The sequence below is a fragment of the Electrophorus electricus genome, chromosome 1, assembly GCF_041902795.1.
Source record: "Electrophorus electricus isolate QZ-2024a chromosome 1, ASM4190279v1, whole genome shotgun sequence".
NCBI lineage: Eukaryota > Metazoa > Chordata > Actinopteri > Gymnotiformes > Gymnotidae > Electrophorus > Electrophorus electricus.
In genome coordinates, this window is record NC_137497.1 from 1,520,001 (window position 1) to 1,546,340 (window position 26,340).

At 42.5% G+C, this 26,340-nt stretch overlaps 2 protein-coding genes across 2 annotated transcripts in view; both read left to right on the forward strand.

The window, feature by feature from the left end:
• Positions 1-15,530, forward strand: part of LOC113568777 (NLR family CARD domain-containing protein 3-like) — a 29,940-nt gene extending 14,410 nt beyond the window's left edge. The window contains exons 4-8 of the mRNA XM_081711348.1: positions 5,498-7,582; positions 9,559-9,732; positions 10,395-10,568; positions 11,245-11,418; positions 14,632-15,530. Coding sequence (XP_081567474.1) covers positions 5,498-7,582; positions 9,559-9,732; positions 10,395-10,568; positions 11,245-11,418; positions 14,632-14,833 — 2,809 coding nt within the window. The 3' untranslated portion in view covers positions 14,834-15,530. The remainder of the gene's footprint in view (positions 1-5,497; positions 7,583-9,558; positions 9,733-10,394; positions 10,569-11,244; positions 11,419-14,631) is intronic.
• Positions 1-26,340, forward strand: part of LOC145656919 (NACHT, LRR and PYD domains-containing protein 3-like) — a 486,221-nt gene that overhangs the window by 4,887 nt on the left and 454,994 nt on the right. The gene's annotated exons all lie outside the window — the stretch shown is intronic.

Below are 26,340 nucleotides of genomic sequence, written 5' to 3' on the forward strand. Positions count from 1 at the left end.
TGGTGTGTGTGTGTGTGAGAGAGTATGTGGGGTGTTTTTGATGCTAAAGGACAGGTGTGGTGTGTGTTTGTGTGTGTGTGAGATGCTAAAGGACAGGTGTGGTGTGTGTGTGTAATGCTGAAGGATATGTGTGTGTGGTATGTTTGTGATGCTGAAGGACGTGTGTGTGTGTGTGTGTGTGTGTGTGTGTGTGTGTGTGTGTGTGTGTGTGTGTGTGTGTGTGTGTGTGTGTGTGTGTGTGTGTGTGTGTGTGTGTGTGTGTGCTAAATTCATATTCCTTACTTTGCCCTTTACCCTTTTTTTTTTTTCTTTGTAGGTAAGGGTGATTGCATAAATGTGATTGCAATATAACCAAATAATATGAACAATATGGGTACTAGTAACTCTCTCCCCTTTTTTTTTTCTTTTTCTTCTGTTAATCACGTCTCTAACATCGGTTTGATTTAGTTCCACTCCAGTAATTCGTGCTGGTTAACAGAGTTCCCTTCTTTTTCTATGTACGGCGTCCTGTCGGCCCGGGCCTATTTTCCCTTACACTTGTACGTCTACACAGTGTGCCTAACTCTTTTAGGCTATTGGAGTCCCAGACTCCTTTTTGAGCGCTAGTATTCCTCTACTACGCTGCTTTCTCTACTCAGGCACACCCTCAGGTAAACTCTGGTGGATTTCTATATTCGAACTATATTTCTATATTCTAAAAACTAGTTTACTATTTCCACCACTTACTTTCAGTGCGTTAGATCAGGCGGAGCACACCACCGGAGTCAAGCGGGACATCGTTCCCTGGTTAGATACTTTACTGTATTCTTGTGGGTTTCCCTCTTTCTCCAGCTCAGTCGAGAAATTCTCTCTGAGGAGCGTCCTCGAAGTTTAGTCACCGCTGCTCCGCGTGGTGCCTCTCGCTGATCCTGCCGACAACGCCAATTTCTGTGCTGGAATTTTGAATAAACAGCAAGTCAGACGTGATTAAGAGAGTAATTTAATAAGAAAATAGGACACACAAAACACAGCTGTGTGAGAGCTAATGCTCGAAAGCGAAAGCTCTAAAGGGGTAGACTGACTCTACTCCTTATATCTAAACTTCAACCTCCTCCCCAGGGACAGGGTGCTCTGTGATCTTGTTTACGCACTCCCTGCTCCATTTGGTGATGAACATTCCTGCATATGCCAGGACGCTTCAAAGGACAGACACCATTTGCAAGAAAACAAAAGCCTAATCCCTCTTTAGGACCCCTGCAGGTCACAACACATGCAGGTCATAAAGCAACATTCCCACAGTCATTTGTTCACACAATATACAGAGACAGAGTTTGCAGACTAAACCATTCATATAGGATTATATGATGGAAAGGATTAACATGATTATATATGAATCATTTCATATGAATCACACGATAATACATGATCAAATAATATTTTCCATCACAATAGTAAACACCATCTCATTAAGAGAGACACAGACCCTTTAAATGTCATCTTATACCTACCCAGAGTTACATGTCTCCTACTGTTAATACCTCTATATCACCACTAAATGCCATCTTATACCTACCCAGAGTTACATGTCTAATACTGTTAATACCTCTATATCACCACTAAATGTCATCTTATATCTACCCAGAGTTACATGTCTAATACTGTTAATACCTCTATATCACCACTAAATGCCATCTTATACCTACCCAGAGTTACATGTCTCCTACTGTTAATACCTCTATATCACCACTAAATGTCATCCCATACCTACCCAGAGTTACATGTCTAATACTGTTAATACCTCTATATCACCACTAAATGTCATCTTGTACCTACCCAGAGTTACATGTCTAATACTGTTAATACCTCTATATCACCACTAAATGTCATCTTATACCTACCCAGAGTTACATGTCTAATACTGTTAATACCTCTATATCACCACTAAATGTCATCTTATACCTACCCAGAGTTACATGTCTCCTACTGTTAATACCTCTATATCACCACTAAATGCCATCTTATACCTACCCAGAGTTACATGTCTAATACTGTTAATACCTCTATATCACCACTAAATGTCATCTTATACCTACCCAGAGTTACATGTCTCCTACTGTTAATACCTCTATATCACCACTAAATGTCATCTTATACCTACCCAGAGTTACATGTCTAATACTGTTAATACCTCTATATCACCACTAAATGTCATCTTATACCTACCCAGAGTTACATGTCTAATACTGTTAATACCTCTATATCACCACTAAATGTCATCTTATACCTACCCAGAGTTACATGTCTCCTACTGTTAATACCTCTATATCACCACTAAATGTCATCTTATTCCTACCCAGAGTTACATGTCTAATACTGTTAATACCTCTATATCACCACTAAATGTCATCTTATACCTACCCAGAGTTACATGTCTCCTACTGTTAATACCTCTATATCACCACTAAATGTCATCTTATACCTACCCAGAGTTACATGTCTCCTACTGTTAATACCTCTATATCACCACTAAATGTCATCTCATACCTACCCAGAGTTACATGTCTCCTACTGTTAATACCTCTATATCACCACTAAATGTCATCTCATACCTACCCAGAGTTACATGTCTCCTACTGTTAATACCTCTATATCACCACTAAATGTCATCTCATACCTACCCAGAGTTACATGTCTCCTACTGTTAATACCTCTATATCACCACTAAATGTCATCTCATACCTACCCAGAGTTACATGTCTCCTACTGTTAATACCTCTATATCACCACTAAATGTCATCTCATACCTACCCAGAGTTACATGTCTCCTACTGTTAATACCTCTATATCACCACTAAATGTCATCTTATACCTACCCAGAGTTACATGTCTCCTACTGTTAATACCTCTATATCACCACTAAATGTCATCTTATACCTACCCAGAGTTACGTCTCCTACTGTTAATACCTCTATATCACCACTAAATGTCATCTCATACCTACCCAGAGTTACATGTCTCCTACTGTTAATACCTCTATATCACCACTAAATGTCATCTTATACCTACCCAGAGTTACATGTCTCCTACTGTTAATACCTCTATATCAACACTAAATGTCATCTTATACCTACCCAGAGTTACATGTCTAATACTGTTAATACCTCTATATCACCACTAAATGTCATCTTATACCTGCCCAGAGTTACATGTCTCCTACTGTTAATACCTCTATATCACCACTAAATGTCATCTTATACCTACCCAGAGTTACATGTCTCCTACTGTTAATACCTCTATCACCACTAAATGTCATCTTATACCTACCCAGAGTTACGTGTCTCCTACTGTTAATACCTCTATATCACCACTAAATGTCATCTCATACCTACCCAGAGTTACGTGTCTCCTACTGTTAATACCTCTATATCACCACTAAATGTCATCTCATACCTACCCAGAGTTACGTGTCTCCTACTGTTAATACCTCTATATCACCACTAAATGCCATCTCATACCTACCCAGAGTTACGTGTCTCCTACTGTTAATACCTCTATATCACCACTAAATGCCATCTCATACCTACCCAGAGTTACGTGTCTCCTACTGTTAATACCTCTATATCACCACTAAATGCCATCTCATACCTACCCAGAGTTACGTGTCTCCTACTGTTAATACCTCTATATCACCACTAAATGCCATCTTATACCTACCCAGAGTTACGTGTCTCCTACTGTTAATACCTCTATATCACCACTAAATGTCATCTCATACCTACCCAGCGTTACATGTCTAATACTGTTAATACCTCTATATCACCACTAAATGTCATCTCATACCTACCCAGAGTTACGTGTCTCCTACTGTTAATACCTCTATATCACCACTAAATGTCATCTTATACCTACCCAGCGTTACGTGTCTCCTACTGTTAATACCTCTATATCACCACTAAATGTCATCTTATACCTACCCAGAGTTACGTGTCTCCCACTGTTAATGCCTCTATATCACCACTAAATGTCATCTTATACCTACCCAGAGTTACATGTCTAATACTGTTAATACCTCTATATCACCACTAAATGTCATCTTATACCTACCCAGAGTTACATGTCTAATACTGTTAATACCTCTATATCACCACTAAATGTCATCTTATACCTACCCAGAGTTACGTGTCTCCTACTGTTAATACCTCTATATCACCACTAAATGTCATCTTATACCTACCCAGAGTTACGTGTCTCCTACTGTTAATACCTCTATATCACCACTAAATGTCATCTTATACCTACCCAGAGTTACATGTCTAATACTGTTAATACCTCTATATCACCACTAAATGTCATCTTATACCTACCCAGAGTTACATGTCTACTACTGTTAATACCTCTATATCACCACTAAATGTCATCTTGTACCTACCCAGAGTTACATGTCTCCTACTGTTAATACCTCTATATCACCACTAAATGTCATCTCATACCTACCCAGCGTTACATGTCTAATACTGTTAATACCTCTATATCACCACTAAATGTCATCTTATACCTACCCAGAGTTACATGTCTAATACTGTCAATACCTCTATATCACCACTAAATGTCATCTCATACCTACCCAGCGTTACATGTCTAATACTGTTAATACCTCTATATCACCACTAAATGTCATCTTATACCTACCCAGAGTTACATGTCTCCTCAGCTTGAGGAATCTTCATCTATCTCAGTGGGTGTCAGCAGAGAGGTTTCTTCAGATTCATGTGTCTCTGTTGTCTGTATTTTGTCTGGGTCAGAGCATAACGTGTTTGTGATCTGTCCCTGGACTACGTTCCTAAGAGAGATAGAAATGAATTTATTTCCTGATCATATTCTAATACTAAATCATACACGTTACTTCATCCATCCATAAATATAAAATCATATATTCTCATTTTTCTTTACTTTTTCTTTACATCATTACTGTATGAGGTTACTGACTGTTAGTGTATATATACTCTCAGTCTGACTACACTACAGTGTGTGTGTGTGTGTGTGTGTGTGCGCGTGTGTGTGTGTGTATTTTTCCATCTCTTTGTGGTTCCTTAATCTTTCCCAAATTCCAGTAATATTATTATTTACTTTTTAAATAGAAAATAAAGCTGCAGACTCAGTAATTAATTGAAGAGAATGGCAGGTCACACAAATGAGTCACAGTCCAGAATATGTCTACCAGCCCAGGAGGTCATGATCTTTATACACTTTCTCCAAGGACAGTTACACAACCACTATTTTCAGAGGTCTGACACAGAGACCATCTGAACCCTTACTGAAGTCTACAGAGGCCTTTTCTACATGAACACAGTTTATTTTAAACCATCCACATTTTCCTGCTTACAATATCATTTTATTACCTCATCTTCCTGTCTTGTGTTTTGTTATTGTTCCTTTTCCATGCATACCTTTTATTTTCTCATTATTGTTGAATCTCTTCTCTTCGTCTCATCTTCCCTTTGCTCTTTGTCTCTGTTAGCAGGGGGAGGGGTGATCTCCTCCAGGTGTCCAGGTGTGGAGTGTGTGAGCAGGTTCTGACAGACCCAGTCTCCATCACCTGTGGACACAGGTTCTGCAGACAGTGTATCAGCAGCTACTGGGACCCGTCTGCTCCATCACGAGACTTTTCCTGTCCCCAGTGCAGAAAGAGATTCAGAACCCGACCTGTTCTACACCCACACAAAGACATGGAAGTGTCCATACAGCAGGACTCTCGCACACCAGTGGATGACGTCCTACACACACACAAAACCAGCATGAAGAACAAGTATGAGAGTTTATTTGAGGGAACCAAATCACAAGAGAATAAAACCCTCCTGAACAGGGTTTACACACAACTTTACATCATAGATGGAGAGAGTGAAGAAGTGAATGAAGAACATGAGGTTTTACAGATGGAGAAAACACTCAGGAAACAGCTGGTACAAGACACGCCAATCTACTGCTCAGACATCTTTAAACCTGTACAAGGTCCTGAAGGAGAAATGGCTGAAGGTGTCAGCCACACAGAAACAAAAGAAGATAAAGACCCAGAAGTGCCAGAGCTCAAAACTGTTCTGACTAAAGGCATTGCAGGCATTGGGAAAACTGTCTCAGTGCAGAAGTTTATTCTGGACTGGGCCGAGGGAAAAGCCAATCAGGATGTAGATTTCATGTTTGTGCTTCCATTCCGGGAGCTGAACCTGGTTAAAGATGACCAGTACAGTCTGCATAGACTCCTGTGTGACTTCCACCCTGAGATAAAAGACCTGGACCCAAAGATATATGATGTGCGCAAAGTTGTGTTCATCTTTGATGGCCTGGATGAAAGCAGAATTCAACTGAACTTTTCCCAGTGTAATAAAGTGTCTGACATGAGCATGACATCATCAGTGGGTGTGCTGATGTCAAACCTCATCAAAGGAGAGCTGCTTCCCTCTGCTCTCATCTGGATAACCTCCCGACCAGCAGCAGCCAATCAACTCCCTTCTCGGTACATCAACCGTGTGACAGAAATTCAGGGATTCACGGACCCACAGAAGGAGGAGTACTTCAGGAAGAGAATCAGTGACCAAGACCAAGCTGAGAAAATCATCTCACACATAAAGACAGCAAAGAGCCTCCACATCATGTGTCACATACCAGTCTTCTGTTGGATCTCAGCCACAGTGCTTCAGGAAATACTAAAACAAACTGATACAGAAATCCCTAAAACTCTGACTGAGATGTACATACAGTTCCTGCACACTCAGATCAACATGAAGAATGAGAAGTATGAGGGGAAAAAGGAAAAATATCAAAAGAAACATCTGGAATCCAACAGGTCCATGATTCTGAAACTGGCTGAACTGGCTTTCAAACATCTGATGGAGGGAAACGTGATGTTCTATGAAGAAGATCTGAAAGAGTGTGGCATTGATGTCACTGAGGCCTCCGTGTACTCTGGGATCTGCACTGAGATCTTTAGGGAGGAATCTGTGCTGTACCAGAGGAAGGTCTACTGCTTTGTACATCTGAGCTTTCAGGAGTTCTTCGCTGCTCTCTATGTGTTTCACTGCTATGTGGAAAAGAACATGGAGGTACTGAAGATCTTTCTGCATGGAAGGAGCAAATCTTTTCCTGAAGTTTCCTTGGATGTTTTTCTGAAAAGTGCAGTGAATAAAGCCTTGAAGAGACCAAAAGGAGAGCTGGATCTCTTCCTCCGATTCCTTCATGGCATTTCCCTAGAATCCAATCAGAAACTCCTACACGGCCTACTAACACCCACTCAGAGCAGCCCGGAGAGTGTCAAGAAAATAATACAAAACCTCAGAAAGAGTCAGAAACAGAATGTGAGCCCTGAGAGATACATCAATCTCATTCACTGCTTGATTGAAATGAAGGACACCTCTCTACATGAAAACATCCAGAAATTCCTCAAGGAAGAGTCTTCCAGAAAGCTCACCCTGGCTCAGTGCTCAGCACTGGCCTTCCAGCTGCAGATGTCAGAGGAGGTGCTGGATGAACTGAGCTTGAAGAAATACAAAACATCTCTAAATGGGTATTGGAGACTCCTCCCAGCTGTGAGCAACTGTAGACGGGCTCTGTGAGTATTTAACCACAATCACTGTATCTTAGTTAACTGAGGTTGAATCAGATTTTCTTCCACATATGAAAACCACAGTGAAAGAGCACAGATGCAGGTGTTTGATAGACAGGAGGTGGAGTCTGATAGCAGGAGCAGCAGACTGCAGGGATGGGAGGGAGGAGTATTAGAATCATCTGGGAGGGGTATAAGAATCATCAGGGGTGGAAACAGTATATACGTGATTAAATATACTGGACAAAACCGTATATAAGTGGCGTACAAGACATACAAAAACACTGTCCAACAATCACAGACCCAGGAGATCAGAGACCAGATGTACAAAAACACTACAACAATCAAAGACGAGGAAAGCAGAGCAAAAAGTCATGATTAACAGCAGGAATTTAGAAGACTGAGTAGGCGGGTGTGTAGAGTTTATATAGGGAGGAGATTAAGGGTAGACAGGTGTGTAGAGTTTATATAGGGAGCTGGTTAAGGGTGGACAGGTGTGTAGAGTTTATATAGAGAGCTGGTTAAGGGTAGACAGGTGTGTAGAGTTTATATAGGGAGGAGATTAAGGGTAGACAGGTGTGTAGAGTTTATATAGGGTGGTAGTTAAGGGTAGACAGGTGTGTAGAGTTTATATAGGGAGGAGATTAAGGGTAGACAGGTGTGTAGAGTTTATATAGGGTGGTAGTTAAGGGTAGACAGGTGTGTAGAGTTTATATAGGGTGGTAGTTAAGGGTAGACAGGTGTGTAGAGTTTACATAGAGAGCTGGTTAAGGGTAGACGGGTGTGTAGAGTTTATATAGGGAGGAGATTAAGGGTAGACAGGTGTGTAGATTTTATATAGGGTGGTAGTTAAGGGTAGACAGGTGTGTAGAGTTTATATAGGGTGGTAGTTAAGGGTAGACAGGTGTGTAGAGTTTATATAGGGTGGTAGTTAAGGGTAGACAGGTGTGTAGAGTTTATATAGGGAGCTGGTTAAGGGTAGACAGGTGTGTAGAGTTTATATAGGGTGGTAGTTAAGGGTAGACAGGTGTGTAGAGTTTATCTAGGGAGCTGGTTAAGGGTAGACAGGTGTGTAGAGTTTATATAGAGAGCTGGTTAAGGGTAGACGGGTGTGTAGAGTGTGAACTATAAACTGTAAAGTTACTCTTATGAACTTTTCTATAAGTGTACCTGTAAGACAGGTGTACAGAATAGTGTTTCCTACCCATAAGTAAAGTATAAACTATATACAGCAAATGTACTATTATAGACACTCAGGAGGGATTTCTGTGAATTCATTCTTGAATGAAAACATTTACTGTGCATCCACAGTAGGGCAGTTTCAGGATGTTTTCTTTCTAAATATTGGGATGTATCAGATATTCAGTGAAAATTGCTACATTTTGTAAAACAGTCACATCAGCATGGAGGTGGAATGAAGTGATGGTGTGTGCAGTTTATGTCACACTGGAGGCTTAGTTCTAGTCCTGGAAAACATCACTAACCTCCCGTTCTGTAAAACCAGGACTCAAACCTCCCCTCCTCACACACACACTTTATTTACTACATAAGCACCTCTTTCAGGGAAGTTCATTATGAGTCTTGGACACTCGTATTATGATGTTTCTGACTGTAATGATCTACTCATCACATGTGCTACTGCTGTGCTGCTACTGAGATTCAGTATTTCATATACAGTTTACAGAGCTCAGTACACTCATATTTACACTGTACACATTGCAAACCAATAGATTATATATAATGTTTCCTGTATGTTGCATGATATCGTGTGTGTGTGTGTGTGTGTGTGTGTGTGTGTGTGTGTGTGTATGTATGTATGTATGTGTATATATATATATATATATATATATATATATATATATATATATATATATATATAATATATAATATGCTAAATTAGATTTTGTTCATTAAAATGGTCAAACATTGTTTCTCACCTTCTCCTGAAATTTACTCTCAGCTGTATTTCTCCCCTTTTACAGATTAGCTCACTGCAACCTCACTGCAGAGACCTGTAAAATGATCTCATCAGTTCTTCAAACAGCGAACCTCCCCCTGAGAGAATTGGACCTTAGTCTTAATGAATTACAGGATTCAGGAGTGGAGCATCTCTCAGCTGGGCTGAACAGTTCACACTGTAAACTAGAGATACTCAGGTAAGATTTCTCTGAATTCATTCTTCAGTGCAAACATTAAGCTGTGACTATACAGCAGGGCGCTTTCAATATGTCTATTTCTACATGTTCAATATGTTATTTCATAAATATTGTGATGCATCAGATTTTAAACTAAACTGCACATGTGAAAGGTGTTAAGTAATGTAATAATAATAACTGCGGTGAAGCTGTGGTAGCTGACATTGGAGTGTACCATCATCACTGTCCAGGCCCTTCTGTAAAACCAGGACTGAAACCTCCCCTCCTCACACACACACTTTATTTACTACATAAGCACCTCTTTCAGGGAAGTTCATTATGAGGCTTGGACACTCGTATTATGATGTTTCTGACTGTAATGATCTACTCATCACATGTGCTACTGCTGTGCTGCTACTGAGATTCAGTATTTCATATACAGTTTACAGAGCTCAATACACTCATATTTACACTGTACACATTGCAACGCAATGGATTATATATAATGTTTCCTGTATGTTGCATGATATCCAATCTTGTGTGTGTGTGTGTGTGTGTGTGTGTGTATATATATATATATATATATAATATGCTAAATTAGATTTTGTTCATTAAAATGCTCAAACATTGTTTCTCACCTTCTCCTGAAATTTACTCTCAGCTGTATTTCTCCCCTTTTACAGATTAGCTCACTGCAACCTCACTGCAGAGACCTGTAAAATGATCTCATCAGTTCTTCAAACAGCAAACTGCCCCCTGAGAGAACTGGACCTTAGTCGTAATGAATTGCAGGATTCAGGAGTGGAGCATCTCTCAGCTGGGCTGAACAGTTCACACTGTAAACTAGAGATACTCAGGTAAGATTTCTCTGAATTCATTCTTCAGTGCAAATATTAAGCTGTGACTATACAGCAGGGCGCTTTCAATATGTCTATTTCTACATGTTCAATATGTTATTTCATAAATATTGTGATGCATCAGATTTTAAACTGTAAACTGCACATGTGAAAGGTGTTAAGTAATGTAATAATAATAACTGCGGTGAAGCTGTGGTAGCTGACATTGGAGTGTACCATCATCACTGTCCAGGCCCTTCTGTAAAACCAGGACTCAAACCTCCCCTCCTCACACACACACTTTATTTACTACATAAGCACCTCTTTCAGGGAAGTTCATTATGAGGCTTGGACACTCGTATTATGATGTTTCTGACTGTAATGATCTACTCATCACATGTGCTACTGCTGTGCTACTACTGAGATTCAGTATTTCATATACAGTTTACAGAGCTCAATACACTCATATTTACACTGTACACATTGCAACGCAATGGATTATATATAATGTTTCCTGTATGTTGCATGATATCCAATCGTGTGTGTGTGTGTGTGTGTGTGTGTGTGTGTATGTGTGTATATATATATATATACATATATAATATGCTAAATTAGATTTTGTTCATTAAAATGGTCAAACATTGTTTCTCACCTTCTCCTGAAATTTACTCTCAGCTGTATTTCTCCCCTTTTACAGATTAGCTCACTGCAACCTCACTGCAGAGACCTGTAAAATGATCTCATCAGTTCTTCAAACAGCAAACCTCCCCCTGAGAGAATTGGACCTTAGTCATAATGAATTACAGGATTCAGGAGTGGAGCATCTCTCAGCTGGGCTGAACAGTTCACATTGTAAACTAGAGATACTCAGGTAAGATTTCTCTGAATTCATTCTTCAGTGCAAACATTAAGCTGTGAATGTACAGCAGGAAATTTTCAAGATGTCTTTATTTCTACATGCTTAATATGTTATTTAATAAATATTGTGATGCATCAGATTTTAGTGAAAATTGCTGCATTTTCTGAAATTGCCATGGCAAGATGGTAAGGAGAAGGATGGTAAGATGTTATAGAATGTGTTCAATTTTTTTCAAACTGGAGTCTTTCTGGAATTTTTTAATCCTAGCCCTGGTATAAATCAGTTACACTGCATTGTAACTCCCCATCCTGGAAACTGCCAGGACATTTATGAGTAAAACTCCATTCCATTTGCATTGGGATGTGCCATCGTCACTGTAGCAAGGGTTCAGTCCCCAGCAGGCATCATGAAGCTCCCATCACTGGCAGCTGCCAATATCAAGAGTAACCATAACAGGAGAGACTGGAGCCTGCCAGTATCAAGAGTAACCATAACAGCAGAGACTGGAGCCTGCCAGTATCAAGAGTAACCATAACAGTAGAGACTGGAGCCTGCCAGTATCAAGAGTAACCATAACAGGAGAGACTGGAGCCTGCCAGTATCAAGAGTAACCATAACAGCAGAGACTGGAGCCTGCCAGTATCAAGAGTAACCATAACAGCAGAGACTGGAGCCTGCCAGTATCAAGAATAACCATAACAGCAGAGACTGGAGCCTGCCAGTATCAAGAGTAACCATAACAGGAGAGACTGGAGCCTGCCAGTATCAAGAGTAACCATAACAGGAGAGACTGGAGCCTGCCAGTATCAAGTGTAACTATAACAGGAGAGACTGGAACCTGCCAGTATCAAGTGTAACTATAACAGGAGAGACTGGAGCCTGCCAGAATCAAGAGTAACCATAACAGGAGAGATAGGAGCCTGCCAGAATCAAGAGTAACCATAACAGGAGAGACTGGAGCCTGCCAGTATCAAGTGTAACCATAACAGGAGAGACTGGAGCCTGCCAGTATCAAGTGTAACTATAACAGGAGAGACTGGAGCCTGCCAGTATCAAGTGTAACTATAACACGAGAGACTGGAGCCTGCCAGTATCAAGTGTAACTATAACACGAGAGACTGGAGCCTGCCAGTATCAAGAGTAACCATAACAGGAGAGACTGGAGCCTGCCAGTATCAAGTGTAACTATAACACGAGAGACTGGAGCCTGCCAGTATCAAGTGTAACTATAACACGAGAGACTGGAGCCTGCCAGTATCAAGTGTAACTATAACACGAGAGACTGGAGCCTGCCAGTATCAAGTGTAACTATAACACGAGAGACTGGAGCCTGCCAGTATCAAGTGTAACTATAACACGAGAGACTGGAGCCTGCCAGTATCAAGTGTAACTATAACAGGAGAGACTGGAGCCTGCCAGTATCAAGTGTAACTATAACAGGAGAGACTGGAGCCTGCCAGTATCAAGTGTAACTATAACAGGAGAGATTGGAGCCTGCCAGTTGTGAGTAGTTAGCATATTTCCCAGCATCCATAGTCCTGAAAAATTGAGGTTCTTATGAGGTTCTTTCTGGCTGATGATTGACATTAATTTAATCTTAGACAGCCTGTGTAATGGCTTTGAAGGACAAATGAAGGACTATGGAATTTGTTGTTCTAAACAAGCATTTATATTTTTCCTTTTAATCAGTTTTTTCTTTATTTTTTGCTGAAAGACATGTTATAAGGTCATGATATACCAAAAATTTGCCATGTTATAGCATACACATGAAATTCACCGGATATTCACCAACAATATATAGTCTTCTGGGTGTATTAACAGTGAAGGTAGTACATGCTCAAATAATTCAAAAGATTTTCTAACATTGTTTATTGCACAGGAGCACATTCAGAAGGCTCACAGTAGCTCCTGTAACCTGGTAAAACAGGAAGAGTAAAGTGATCATGGTAGCTCCTGTAACCTGGTGAAGCAGGTAGAGTAAGGTGATCATGGTAGCTCCTGTAACCTGGTGAAGCAGGTAGAGTAAGGTGATCATGGTAGCTCCTGTAACCTGGTGAAGCAAGTAGAGTAAGGTGATCATGGTAGCTCCTGTAACCTGGTGAAGCATGTAGAGTAAAGTGATCATAGTAGCTCCTGTAACCTGGTGAAGCAGGTAGAGTAAAGTGATCATAGTAGCTCCTGTAACCTGGTGAAGCAGGTAGAGTAAGGTGATCATGGTAGCTCCTGTAACCTGGTGAAGCAGGTAGAGTAAAGTGATCATAGTAGCTCCTGTAACCTGGTGAAGCAGGTAGAGTAAAGTGATCATGGTAACTCCTGTAACCTGGTGAAGCAGGTAGAGTAAGGTGATCATGGTTGCTCCTGTAACTAGTAGTAGATATCATCATCACTGACTAGATATCTTCATATATAAGATATATTCTGAGTAGGCTTTATTGACAGCCATCTCTGGTTGTAGTTTATATTGTTGTAACTATATCAGACAGGTCTCTGATGGATCATTTCTGACCCAGAATCTACTCCATTTCTCTCAATGAGAAACACAGTCCTCTGCCATGCAAGTAGTGTAATAGAAAACATTCCCTCTTATTACATGTTCAGGCTGTAGTACCAAGCTACAGAAAATAACTGCATGTGAATGAATAGGCTACAGTATGTATATGGTTATATTTATAGAGAAGTGTAGGTAATGTTTATTAGTCTGTTTTATGCTGTTGTAGTCTGTCATATTATATATACTCACCATGTCAGTAGTTTATTATAAATGTACACCAGACCTCCATACGAGACCTCACCATGTCAGTAGTTTATTATAAATGTACACCAGACCTCCATACGAGACCTGACCATGTCAGTAGTTTATTATAGATATACACTAGACCTCCATACCAGTAGTTTATTATAAATGTACACCAGACCTCCATATGAGACCTCACCATGTCAGTAGTTTATTATAAATGTACACCAGACCTCCATACGAGACCTCACCATGTCAGTAGTTTATTATAAATGTACACCAGACCTCCATACGAGACCTCACCATGTCAGTAGTTTATTATAAATGTACACCAGACCTCCATACGAGACCTCACCATGTCAGTAGTTTATTATAAAGCACAGGGTGAAGCCTCCACTACAGTTCCAGCCTTTCTAGCTACCCCATGCAAGCTGGTCTGGAAATGCGTCTCACTCTCTGTCTCTCTCTGTCTGTCTCCCTCCTTTCTGCAGACTGTGTTTTTGTTTGGTCACAGAGGAAGGTTGTTCTTCTCTGGCTTCAGCTCTGAGTTCAAACCCCTCACACCTGAAAGAACTGGATCTGACGTACAACCACCCAGGAGAGTCAGGAGTGAATCTGCTCTCTGCTAGACTGGAGGATCCCCACTGCAGACTGGACACACTCAAGTATGTAAACACACTGTGTTTGGTGTGAACACACACTCCAAATTTGAGAGGCACAAATCCAAGTGAAAAATGATGAATTTGGGAAAAAATGATGAATTTGGGTAATCACCCATAACAGCAGACACAGATATGAGGTTCAGTCACTTTAATAATTTTCATGTATGTGAGAGGAACAGCCAGTCCAATCTCCTCTGACCCACTTCTAAAAAACAGACCAATTTATACTTCAGTATTACTCAAATACATACAGTGTCATACATGACACACGTGTTTTTATTCCTTAAATACATACAGTGTCATACTGTCGTACAGTGTGCTGTTATTGTGAGTGTGTGTGTGTTATAATGAGTTGTAGTACAGTGTGTGCTATTATTGTGAGCGTGTTTATAGTGAATTGTAGTAGTGATGTAAGCCATCACAATAAAGGTGTATTCAGAATTAAATTTCAAAAATATCAGAATACATATAAATGTATAACGTAATGAAAATTGATGCACAGTTCAGTCCACATAAATCACTGTAGTTCAAACTGTGTGATGGGTTGTGAAAAAGTGAATGCAGAATTGACAAATATTTGTTAACTGTAGAAATCTGTAAAGCAATCATGATGAATCGTGACAGTATGTGATCAGGTTAGTGTTAACACTGCCCTCTAGTGGTGAGGTTCGGTAACACTGCCCTCTAGTGGTGAGGTACGGTAACACTGCCCTCTAGTGGTGAGGTACGGTAACACCCCAAAACTATTGCTAAACAGCATTCACAGAATGCTGTGAATGACAGAATCTGTTAGCACTACATCTACAGCACTGTCTCACCTGAGGTCAGTCAGAGTCTAGTAGCTCTACATCTACAGCACTGTCTCACCTGGGGTCAGTCAGAGTCTAATAGCACTACATCTACAGCACTGTCTCACCTGAGGTCAGTCAGACTCTAGTAGCACTACATCTACAGCACTCTCTCACCTGGGGTCAGTCAGAGTCTAATAGCACTACATCTACAGCACAGTCTCACCTGAGGTCAGTCAGAATCTAGTAGCACTACATCTACAGCACTGTCTCACCTGGGGTCAGTCAGAGTCTAGCAGCACTACATCTACAGCACTCTCACCTGGGGTCACTCAGAGTCTAGTAGCACTACATCTACTGCACTGTCTCACCTGGGGTCAGAGTCTGTTAGCACTACATCTACTACACTGTCTCACCTGGGGTCAGTCAGTCTAGTAGCGCTACATCTACTACACTGTCTCACCTGGGGTCAGTCAGTCTAGTAGCGCTACATCTACTACACTGTCTCACCTGGGGTCAGTCAGAGTCTAGTAGCACTACATCTACAGCACTGTCTCACCTGGGGTCAGTCAGAGTCTAGTAGCACTACATCTACAGCACTGTCTCACCTGGGGTCAGTCAGAGACTAGTAGCACTATATCTGCGTATGAGATTAATGCTATTTGGCAGGTTTGCAGGAACAATCAACCTGGTGAAATACCAAACCTCTTGATAGCTTAACAGATGCACTGCTGGTTTCTGAGAGTAGTTCAGGATAACAGTGCATGTTATGCTCCCTGCATGTGAGTTTAACTCATTTTACGCACATACAAGGAACATTAAAACACATCCAGGCCTCCTGGTTGGTTGTATACAGTGTTAGACTTTTCACACTGCTTCAAGCTCTTCCAGAAAAAATTAGAATATATAATTTTATATTTATGGACTGATCAAGTAATGTGTATGTCACGGGATGTTTCTTGACTGCACGCACCTGCACGGGTTACCCTCATGTGTCTATTTAAACCTCTGCTAGTGTGTATTGTGTTGGTCATTATTTGCGGAAGTCTGTTTAAACGTGTGTATGTCCATTGTTCAATGTTGTGTAACCCGTGTCTAGTTAAATGCACCGTTATGTCTGTCGCTAATGTTATGTGTGAGTACCACCATTGTTGTTCGTGTTTTATGTTAATAAATGTTTCACTCTGTCGAGGGAGTCTGTGCGTCCTGCTCCACGCCCATCAGCACTCGGGCCAGCAGCAACGTTACAGTATGATTTAGTATTAGAATTTGATCAGAAAATACATCCATTTTTATCCTCTCTTAGGAAAGTAGTCCAGGGACAGACAGCCTAGAGAAGCCAGTCTGCGTTATGCTATTGTAACGATCCGAATGTCGCAGGACACACAGACTCCGCCGACGTAGACCGACATTTATTGATAAAGACGAAGACAACAGCACTCACATTTAACGTACTCGATAAACACGAACATAGTGAAAACGGACATGAACACGTTTAACGTTAACGCGGTGAATAAGTACTTAAACACCACGACCATGAACAAAGGCAAACCTGAACAATGACTGATAATCCCGCACACACCAGCCTGGGTTTAAATACACAGACATAACGAGACTAAAGCAGGTGCAGGTGTGCGCAGGCGCGGTTACAAACACGATAAACAAACAAGACCCTCCCACTGCACACGTGACCAAACCACGTGACCTGCGGGAGGCGCGCGCTCCCTGACAGCTATCAAGGTGGCGCAGTAGCACGCAGCGCCACTCCGGGTCCGATAATGGTGCTATTGTGCTACTATCTGGCGTCTGTACTACTTTTTTCCAGCAACTTAAACCACACATACATGGAAACAACCAACCTCCATAGCCTGCTACACTTAAGACATAATGTACAAACCTACCTGGACGACGGCGTGCTTCAGACGCTCTGTGAGCTCGGGTTGCTATGCGTACCAGGCCTGCAGACCACGGCGTCGCCTGAGTCCGGATACCGAAGGGGAGACACCGCAAGCGGTGTGCAAGGAAGCAGAAGCGGGGGAAGCGAGCTGGGGTCCGTGCTAGGCTAAAAGCTAATCCTAGCAGACCAGCTCTACCATCTCTATTCCTCTCTAATGTCTGCTCCTTGGATAATAAACTGGACTGCATCAAACTCCAGCAGACTACACAGCGAGAGTTCAGAGACTGCTGTGTTTTCATCTTTACTGAAACGTGGCTCAGCGACAGTATTCCAGACGCCGCCATTCATCTGGATGGATTAGTCTCAATCCGTGCCGATGGAGACAACGCGCTCTCCGGCAAAACACGCGGCGGAAGTGTATGCATTTATATCAGTGAATCCTGGTGTAAAAACTCTGTGCTTGTAGTTACGTACTGCTCACTGCTGGTGGAGTTTGCTATTGTCAGATGCAGACCTTTTTATTTACCGCGGGAATTCACCGCCGTGTTTATAATCGCGCTGCACATTCCACCCAGCGCGAACACACGAGAGGCTCTCCAGGAGCTGTATGGAGCGATTAGTGAACTGCAGAACGTTCATCCAGACGGACTGTTTATTGTCGCCGGAGATTTCAACCACACAAATCTGAAGTCAGCACTGCCTAAATTCCATCAACATGTGAACTTTGCAACAAGAGGAGCAAACGCGCTGGATCTCGTTTACACAAACATTTCCGGTGCGTACCGGGCGGAGCCCCGCGCCCACCTCGGATACTCTGATCACGTCTGTAATGTTGATCCCTGCATATAGACCGATCGTCAGACGCTCGAAACCGCTTCTGAAGCAGGTGAGAACCTGGCCAGCAGGAGCCATCTCTGCTCTTCAGGACTGTTTTGAGCAGACGACTTGGATCACGTTCAAGGAGGCTGCTACTGACGGTGGCAATGTTAACCTGGAAGAGTATATATACAGCATCAGTGACTGGCTACATCAGCAAGTGCATTGATGTTACTGTCTCCAAGACCATCACCACACGCCCCAACCAGAAGCCATGGATGACTGCTGAGGTGCGCATGCTACTGAGGACCCGTGACTCAGCCTTCAGAACAGGTGAGAGAGAGGCTCTCAGGAAAACAAGAGCCAAACTCACGTGCGATCAGGGAAGCAAAGCGTGCACACGCACAGAGGATCCATGGACACTTCAAAGACACTGGTGACACACGGCGCATGTGGGAGGGCATTCAGGCCATTACTAACTACAGGAAAACATCACCTTCTGCTGCAAAGTTGTTGCAGCAGAAAAGTCCATCCCTCCGCAAAGTGACCAGGTGCTGTGCCTGACGGTGGCTGATGTGAGGCGTACTCTGTGTGGAGTTAACCCACGGAAAGCTGCTGGACCAGACAACATCCTGGGTCGTGTGCTCAGAGAATGTGCTGACCAGCTTGCAGATGTCCTGACAGACATCTTCAATATCTCTCTGAGCTGCGCCGTGGTCCCAACATGCTTCAAAACCACCACCATCGTCCCCGTGCCCAAGAAGCCCACGGTGTCGTGTCTCAACGACTACCGTCCCATTGCACTCACATCCATCATCATGAAGTGCTTCGAGAGACTCGTCATGAGACACATCAAGACCCAGCTTCCCCCTTCTCTGGACCCCCTGCAGTTCGCGTACCGTTCCAACCGCTCTACAGATGATGCCATCTCTACCACACTTCATCTGGCACTCACACATCTGGATAAAAAGGGCACCTACGTAAGAATGCTGTTCATAGACTTCAGTTCAGCAATCAACACCATTGTTCCTTAGCATCTGATTGGAAAGTTGAGCTTACTGGGCTTGAACACCTCCCTCTGCAACTGGATCCTGGATTTCTTGACTGGTAGACCTCAATCAGTCCGGATTGGGAGCAGCACTTCCAACACCACCACACTGAGTACTGGTGCTCCCCAGGGCAGCGTACTCAGCCCTCTACTGTTCACACTGCTGACTCATGACTGTGCAGCGACGCACAGTTCGAATCCCATCAAGTTCGCCGATGACACGACCGTGGTGGGTCTCATCAACAAAGACAATGAGTCACCATACAGAGAGGAGGTGCGAGAACTGGTGAGCTGGTGTAAGGTCAACAACCTGTATCTGAATGTTGACAAGACAAAATAAATGGTTGTTGACTTCAGGAGAGCAAGGCGAGATCACTCCCCGCTTGCCATCAACAGCTCCTCAGTGGAGATCGTCAAGAACATCAAGTTCCTTGGTGTTCACATAGCGGAGAACCTCACCTGGATCCTGAACCCCAGTTCCATCACCAAGAGAGCCCAGCAACATCTTTACTTCCTTCGGAAGCTGAGGGAAGCCCGTCACCCATCCTCACTACCTTCTACAGAGGTACTGTAGAAAGCATCCTGAGCAGCTGCATCATTACCTGGTTTGGGAAATGCACCGTCTTTGACCGCAAGACCAAAAGAATAGTGAGAACAGCTGAGAAGATCATTGGGGTCTCTCTTCCCTCCATCACGAACATCTACATAACACGCTGCATCCGGAAAGCCACCAACATTGTGAAAGACCCCACACACCCCTCACATGAACTGTTCACCCTTAGGCCATCTGTAAGAAGGTACTGCAGCATCCAGACCCGCACCTCCAGACTGTGCAACAGCTTCTTCCCAGAAGCCATTAGACTCCTGAACTCTGGTTAACTCCAATTCCAATTCAGATTCCAAAATCGGCACTTTTACACATACACACGCATTGTTTTGCATCGGACTAGTGCTGAAGTCAAGCCTCACACAAATAAACTATGCACTCCTGTTGCAGTCTTGCACATTATCCTACTTGCTGCTAGAGTACTGTACCAAACCAGCACTGTACTCTGAACTGTTCTGGCTGCTACCGGTGACTGCTATGTTCAGTGTAGCATGTCACTGACTCCTATGTACAACTCACTTTACATATTCCCAGTATTGCACTAAATAATTGCACTGTCTGCTCATTTTGTATTTGTCCTGTTCTGTATTTATTATTGTTTGTTTATTTAATGACATTTTTGCACTATATTGGACTGTTTGCACTTGTGTAGCATGTTGTCTGTTGCACTGTTGTTTTGTGTTGCACCATGGTCCTGGAGGAACATTGTCTCATTTTTGTTGTGTACTTGTATATAGCTGAAGTGACCAATAAAACCTCTCTGAACTTTGAGATGACATTTAGTGGTGATAGAGGTATTAACAGTAGGAGACATGTAACTCTGGGAAGGTATAACAGTAGGAGACATGTAACTCTGGGAAGGTATAACAGTCAGTCAGTGTCTCTCTTAGTTAGATGGTGTTTACTGTCTTGATCATCACCTGCTTGGTTCTCAGCTTTACTCTACTCACCCTCAGCACATGCACAAACCCACACACACACACGCATGTGCACACACAAATGTGCACAAACAAATGCACACAATCCCCCCCTCCACACACACTGAGTTCATCTGTGCTCAGTATGACTGCCTCACTCACTTGATCCTGAAATGTACACTAGTTCGTCTGCATTTTTCTTATTATTGAACTATAATACAACATTAACTTATTTATAACCTTAACTGTTCTTGTTCATTTTAGCAGTACACAGATGTTGTCCTTGCTACACACCAGACACTAAGAGATCAGACAGAGAGAGACTACCTGTACTACTCATCACTCATCTCTAGGTGATGTACCCTTGTAAACCATTTTCCATCTGTACATTTATATGTATTTTACTAACAGAACTGTTGTAAAGTTTATGCAGGTCTCCATGCCAATAAAATCTCATGAGGCTCCTCTGGTGTGTACAGTAGAGTGCAGGTTACACAACCCCAGCTGAGTGTTTAATAACACCTCACTGTGTCCTGTGTCCCTATTAGTTAAGGTATTTAAAGTACACACATCACTTAATGAGAACTCAACTCTTATTTTCCCACTATGTCATACATGTTGTCATTAACAGGAGGAGCTGTATAACTGGAATTGTTGACTGTCATCCTCACTCAGTAATCATCATTAACACACCTTACAAATGATCTTAAAACAGTAAAGATGGAGTAGACCTTACATTACTGACAGAACAGTACCCTCCACCCTTCCACACCTACAATAATGAAAGAACATGAGTGTGTGATGTGTCACTCACTTTGGGTCAGAGGGCACAGGTCCATTGCTGAATGCAGGAGGACGACCCATGGACCAATCACTCTTCAGAGACACACAGCTGGGTGCTGGAGACTCTGCTCTCTTTACCCTGATGAAGATGAGGAACTCACATCAATATATGATTAAAATATTTAAAACACAATCCATCTGTTACATGATGTCGAATATAAAACATATGTAAACACTGATATTAACAGGGTGGGAGAACAATACAAATGGTTATACTACAGATACACACACACACACACACACACACAACACAAAGGATCAGTGTGTGGATGATATACTACAGATACACACACGCACAAAGGATCAGTGTGTGGACGCTATACTACAGATACACATAAGAGCAGTGTGTGGGTGCTAAACTACACACACACACACACACACACACACACACACACAAGCAGTGTGTGGGTGGAGGCCTACACACACACACACACAAACACACAAGCAGTGTTTGGGTGCTTTGGGTGCTATCCTACAGATAAATACACACAAAAAGGAGCCGTGTGTGGCTACTATAACACACACACACACACACACAGACAAAGGAGCACAGTGTGGATGATATACTACAGATACACACACACAAAGGAGCAGTGTGTGGATGCAATACTACAGATACACACACGAGCAGTGTGTGGGTGCTAAACTACACACACACAAGCAGTGTGTGGGTGGGCCTACACACACACACACACACAAGCAGTCTGTGGGTGCTATCCTACAGATAAATACACACACAAAAAGGAGCCGTGTGTGGCTACTATAACACACACACACACACACACACACACACACACACACACACAGACAAAGGAGCAGTGTGTGGATGATATACTACAGATACACACACACAAAGGAGCAGTGTGTGGATGCAATACTACAGATACACACACGAGCAGGGTGTGGGTGCTAAACTACACACACACACACACACAAGCAGTGTGTGGGTGGGCCTACACACACACACACACACCCACACACACACAAGCAGTCTGTGGGTGCTATCCTACAGATACAAACACACACAAAAAGGAGCTGTGTGTGGGTGCTATACCCCCCCCACACACACAAAGGAGCAGTGTGTGGGTGCGGGTCTACACACAGACATAAACGAGGAGTGTGTGGGTGCTATACTAGACACACACACACACACAAAAAGGAGTAGTGTGTGGATGCTATAGCAAACACACACACAAGCACACAAAAAGGATCCGTGTGTGGGTACTATAACACACACACACACAAACAAAGGAGCAGTGTGTGGATGCTATAGCAAACACACACACACACACACACTCACACACACACAAGCAGTCTGTGGGTGCTATCCTACAGATACATACACACACAAAAAGGAGCCGTGTGTGGGTGCTATACCCCCCCCCCACACACACACACAAAGAAGCAGTGTGTGGGTGCAGGTCTACACCCAGACATAAACGAGGAGTGTGTGGGTACTATACTACATACACACACACACACACACAAAGGAGCAGTGTGTGGATGATATACAACAGATACACACACAAAGGAGCAGTGTGTGGATGCTATACTACAAATACACACACAAAAAGGAGCCGTGTGTGGGTGCTACACTACAGATACACACACGAGCAGTGTATGGGTGCTAAACTACACACACACACACAGACACATACAAAGGAGCAGTTTGTGGGTGCTATAGCAAACAAACACACACACACACACACACACACATACAAGCACACAAAAAGGAGCCGTGTGTGGGTACTATAACACACACACACACAAACAAAGGAGCAGTGTGTGGATGCTATACTACAGATACACACGAGCAGAATCTGAAAGAATACGAGTGTGTAATGCGTCACTCACTTTGGGTCAGAGGGCACAGGTCCATTGCTGAATGCAGGAGGACGACCCATGGACCAATCACTCTTCATAGACACACAGCTGGGTGTTGGAGACTCTGCTCTCTTTAACCTGATGAAGATGAGGAACTCACATCAATATATGATTACAAAATTTAAAACACAATCCATCTGTTACATGATGTCGAATATAAAATATATGTAAACACTGATATTAACAGGGTGGGAGAACAATAAAAATGGTTATACTACAGATACACACACACACACACACACACACACAAAGCAGCAGTGTGTGGGTGCTATAGCAAACACGCACACAAGCACACAAAAAGGAGTCGTGTGTGGGTACTATAACACACACACACACACACACACACACACACACACACACACACACAAAGGAGCAGTGTGTGGATGATATACTTCAGATGCACACACACAAAAGAGCAGTGTGTGGATGCTATACTACACACATACATAAGGGCAGTGTGTGGGTGTTATACTACAGCTGTGTGTCAGGAGTGTGTGCTGCATGTGTTTCCTTCACCACACCTGAAACAGTCGTGATGGCAGAATACTGAACACACTGTAATGGATTCAGTTCCTGTCATGGTACGGCCCACCACGTGCACTACTGACTGTTCACTACTGACTGTTCACTACTGACTGTTCATGGTGTTTGTAACCACGCCCCCTTCTTAGCACACACCTGCACTGGTTCATTGTGCCAGTTATGTATGTAGGTAAACCCTGTTGGTGTGAACTTCATTGTACATCATTATTCATGTTAGATATATACATACATATACATGTTAGTGTTAGTGTGCACTGTTAGATATATACATATACATGTTCATATACATATACATGTTAGTGTTAGTGTGCACTGTTAGATATATACATATACCCGGTTCATATACATATACATGTTAGTGTTAGTGTGCACTGTTAGTTATATACATATACCCGGTTCATATACATATACATGTTAGTGTTAGTGTGCACTGTTAGATATATACATATACCCGGTTCATATACATATACATGTTAGTGTTAGTGTGCACTGTTAGTTATATACATATACCCGGTTCATATACATATACATGTTAGTGTTAGTGTGCACTGTTAGATATATACATATACCCGGTTCATATACATATACACACACACACAAGCAGTGTGTAGGTGGAGGCCTACACACACACGAGCAGTGTTTGGGTGCTATCCTACAGATACATACACACACAAAAAGAAGCCATGTGTGGGTACTATAACACACACACACACAGACAGACACACACACACAGACAAAGGAGCAGTGTGTGGGTGCTATACCCCCACACACACACACACAAAGGAGCAGTGTGTGGATGCAATACTACAGATACACACACAAGCAGGGTGTGGGTGCTAAACTACACACACACACACACACACAGACACACACACACACAAGCAGTGTGTGGGTGGGCCTACACACACACACACACACACACACACACACACACACACACACACACACACACACACACAAGCAGTCTGAGGGTGCTATCCGACAGATACAAACACAAACAAAAAGGAGCATTGTGTGGGTGCGGGTCTACACACAGACATAAACGAGGAGTGTGTGGGTGCTAAACTACACACACACACCCACCCACACACACACACACACAAAAAGGAGTAGTGTGTGGGTGCTATAGCAAACACACACACAAGCACACAAAAAGGATCCGTGTGTGGGTACTATAACACACACACACACAAACAAAGGAGCAGTGTGTGGATGCTATACCACAGATACACACACACACAAGCACACAAAAAGGATCCGTGTGTGGGTACTATAACACACACACACACACACAAACAAAGGAGCAGTGTGTGGATGCTATACTACAGATACACACGAGCAGAATCTGAAAGAATACGAGTGTGTAATGCGTCACTCACTTTGGGTCAGAGGGCACAGGTCCATTGCTGAATGCAGGAGGACGACCCATGGACCAATCACTCTTCAGAGACACACAGCTGGGTGCTGGAGACTCTGCTCTCTTTATCCTGATGAAAATGAGGAAAGTGTTGAGTAATTACATACTTCACTACATCTCATTTATCCTGAATATTCCCTCTTCCTGTTTCCTCAGATTAAGTGCTGATGGAAAGCTCCTCACTTTGGGTCAGAGGTTCCTCCTCCACTGCTGGAATTATGAGGCTCCATCATGGAGTTGTTCCTCTTCACACACACACAGCTGGACACTGGAGATGCTGCTCTCTGCTTCCTGTCAACAGTTCATACACACAGAGTGAATCACACTGAATAAATTCCTGACAAAATTGACATCAACATATTAAAAATGAAGTACACACTGATATTAACAAGGCAGGTGGACAACTGAAATAGTGATGACAGCAGAACACTGAACACACTACTGGATTCAGTTACATATTCCACTAAATACATAAATAATGTTATACTGAATATATTTAAAATTCCCTTTAAACACACAAAAGCTGTGCACCATCACTTGTATGTTTTTCTATTTTAAAGAAATTAAATAGCAAATCCCCATAATAAGTAATCAACTTTCCCAGAATGCTTCCCACAGGAGATGTAATGTTTCCACACAGTGGGAACTGAAGTCTGGATGCTTTCAAATGTATTAATGAATTAATATTATACAGTTCCCATTTGGTGAGCGATTTTGTAAAGATTTTCAGTGCTGGTTCATAATTCCCAAAGCCCTGTGGAGACCTTCACTGTGTCTG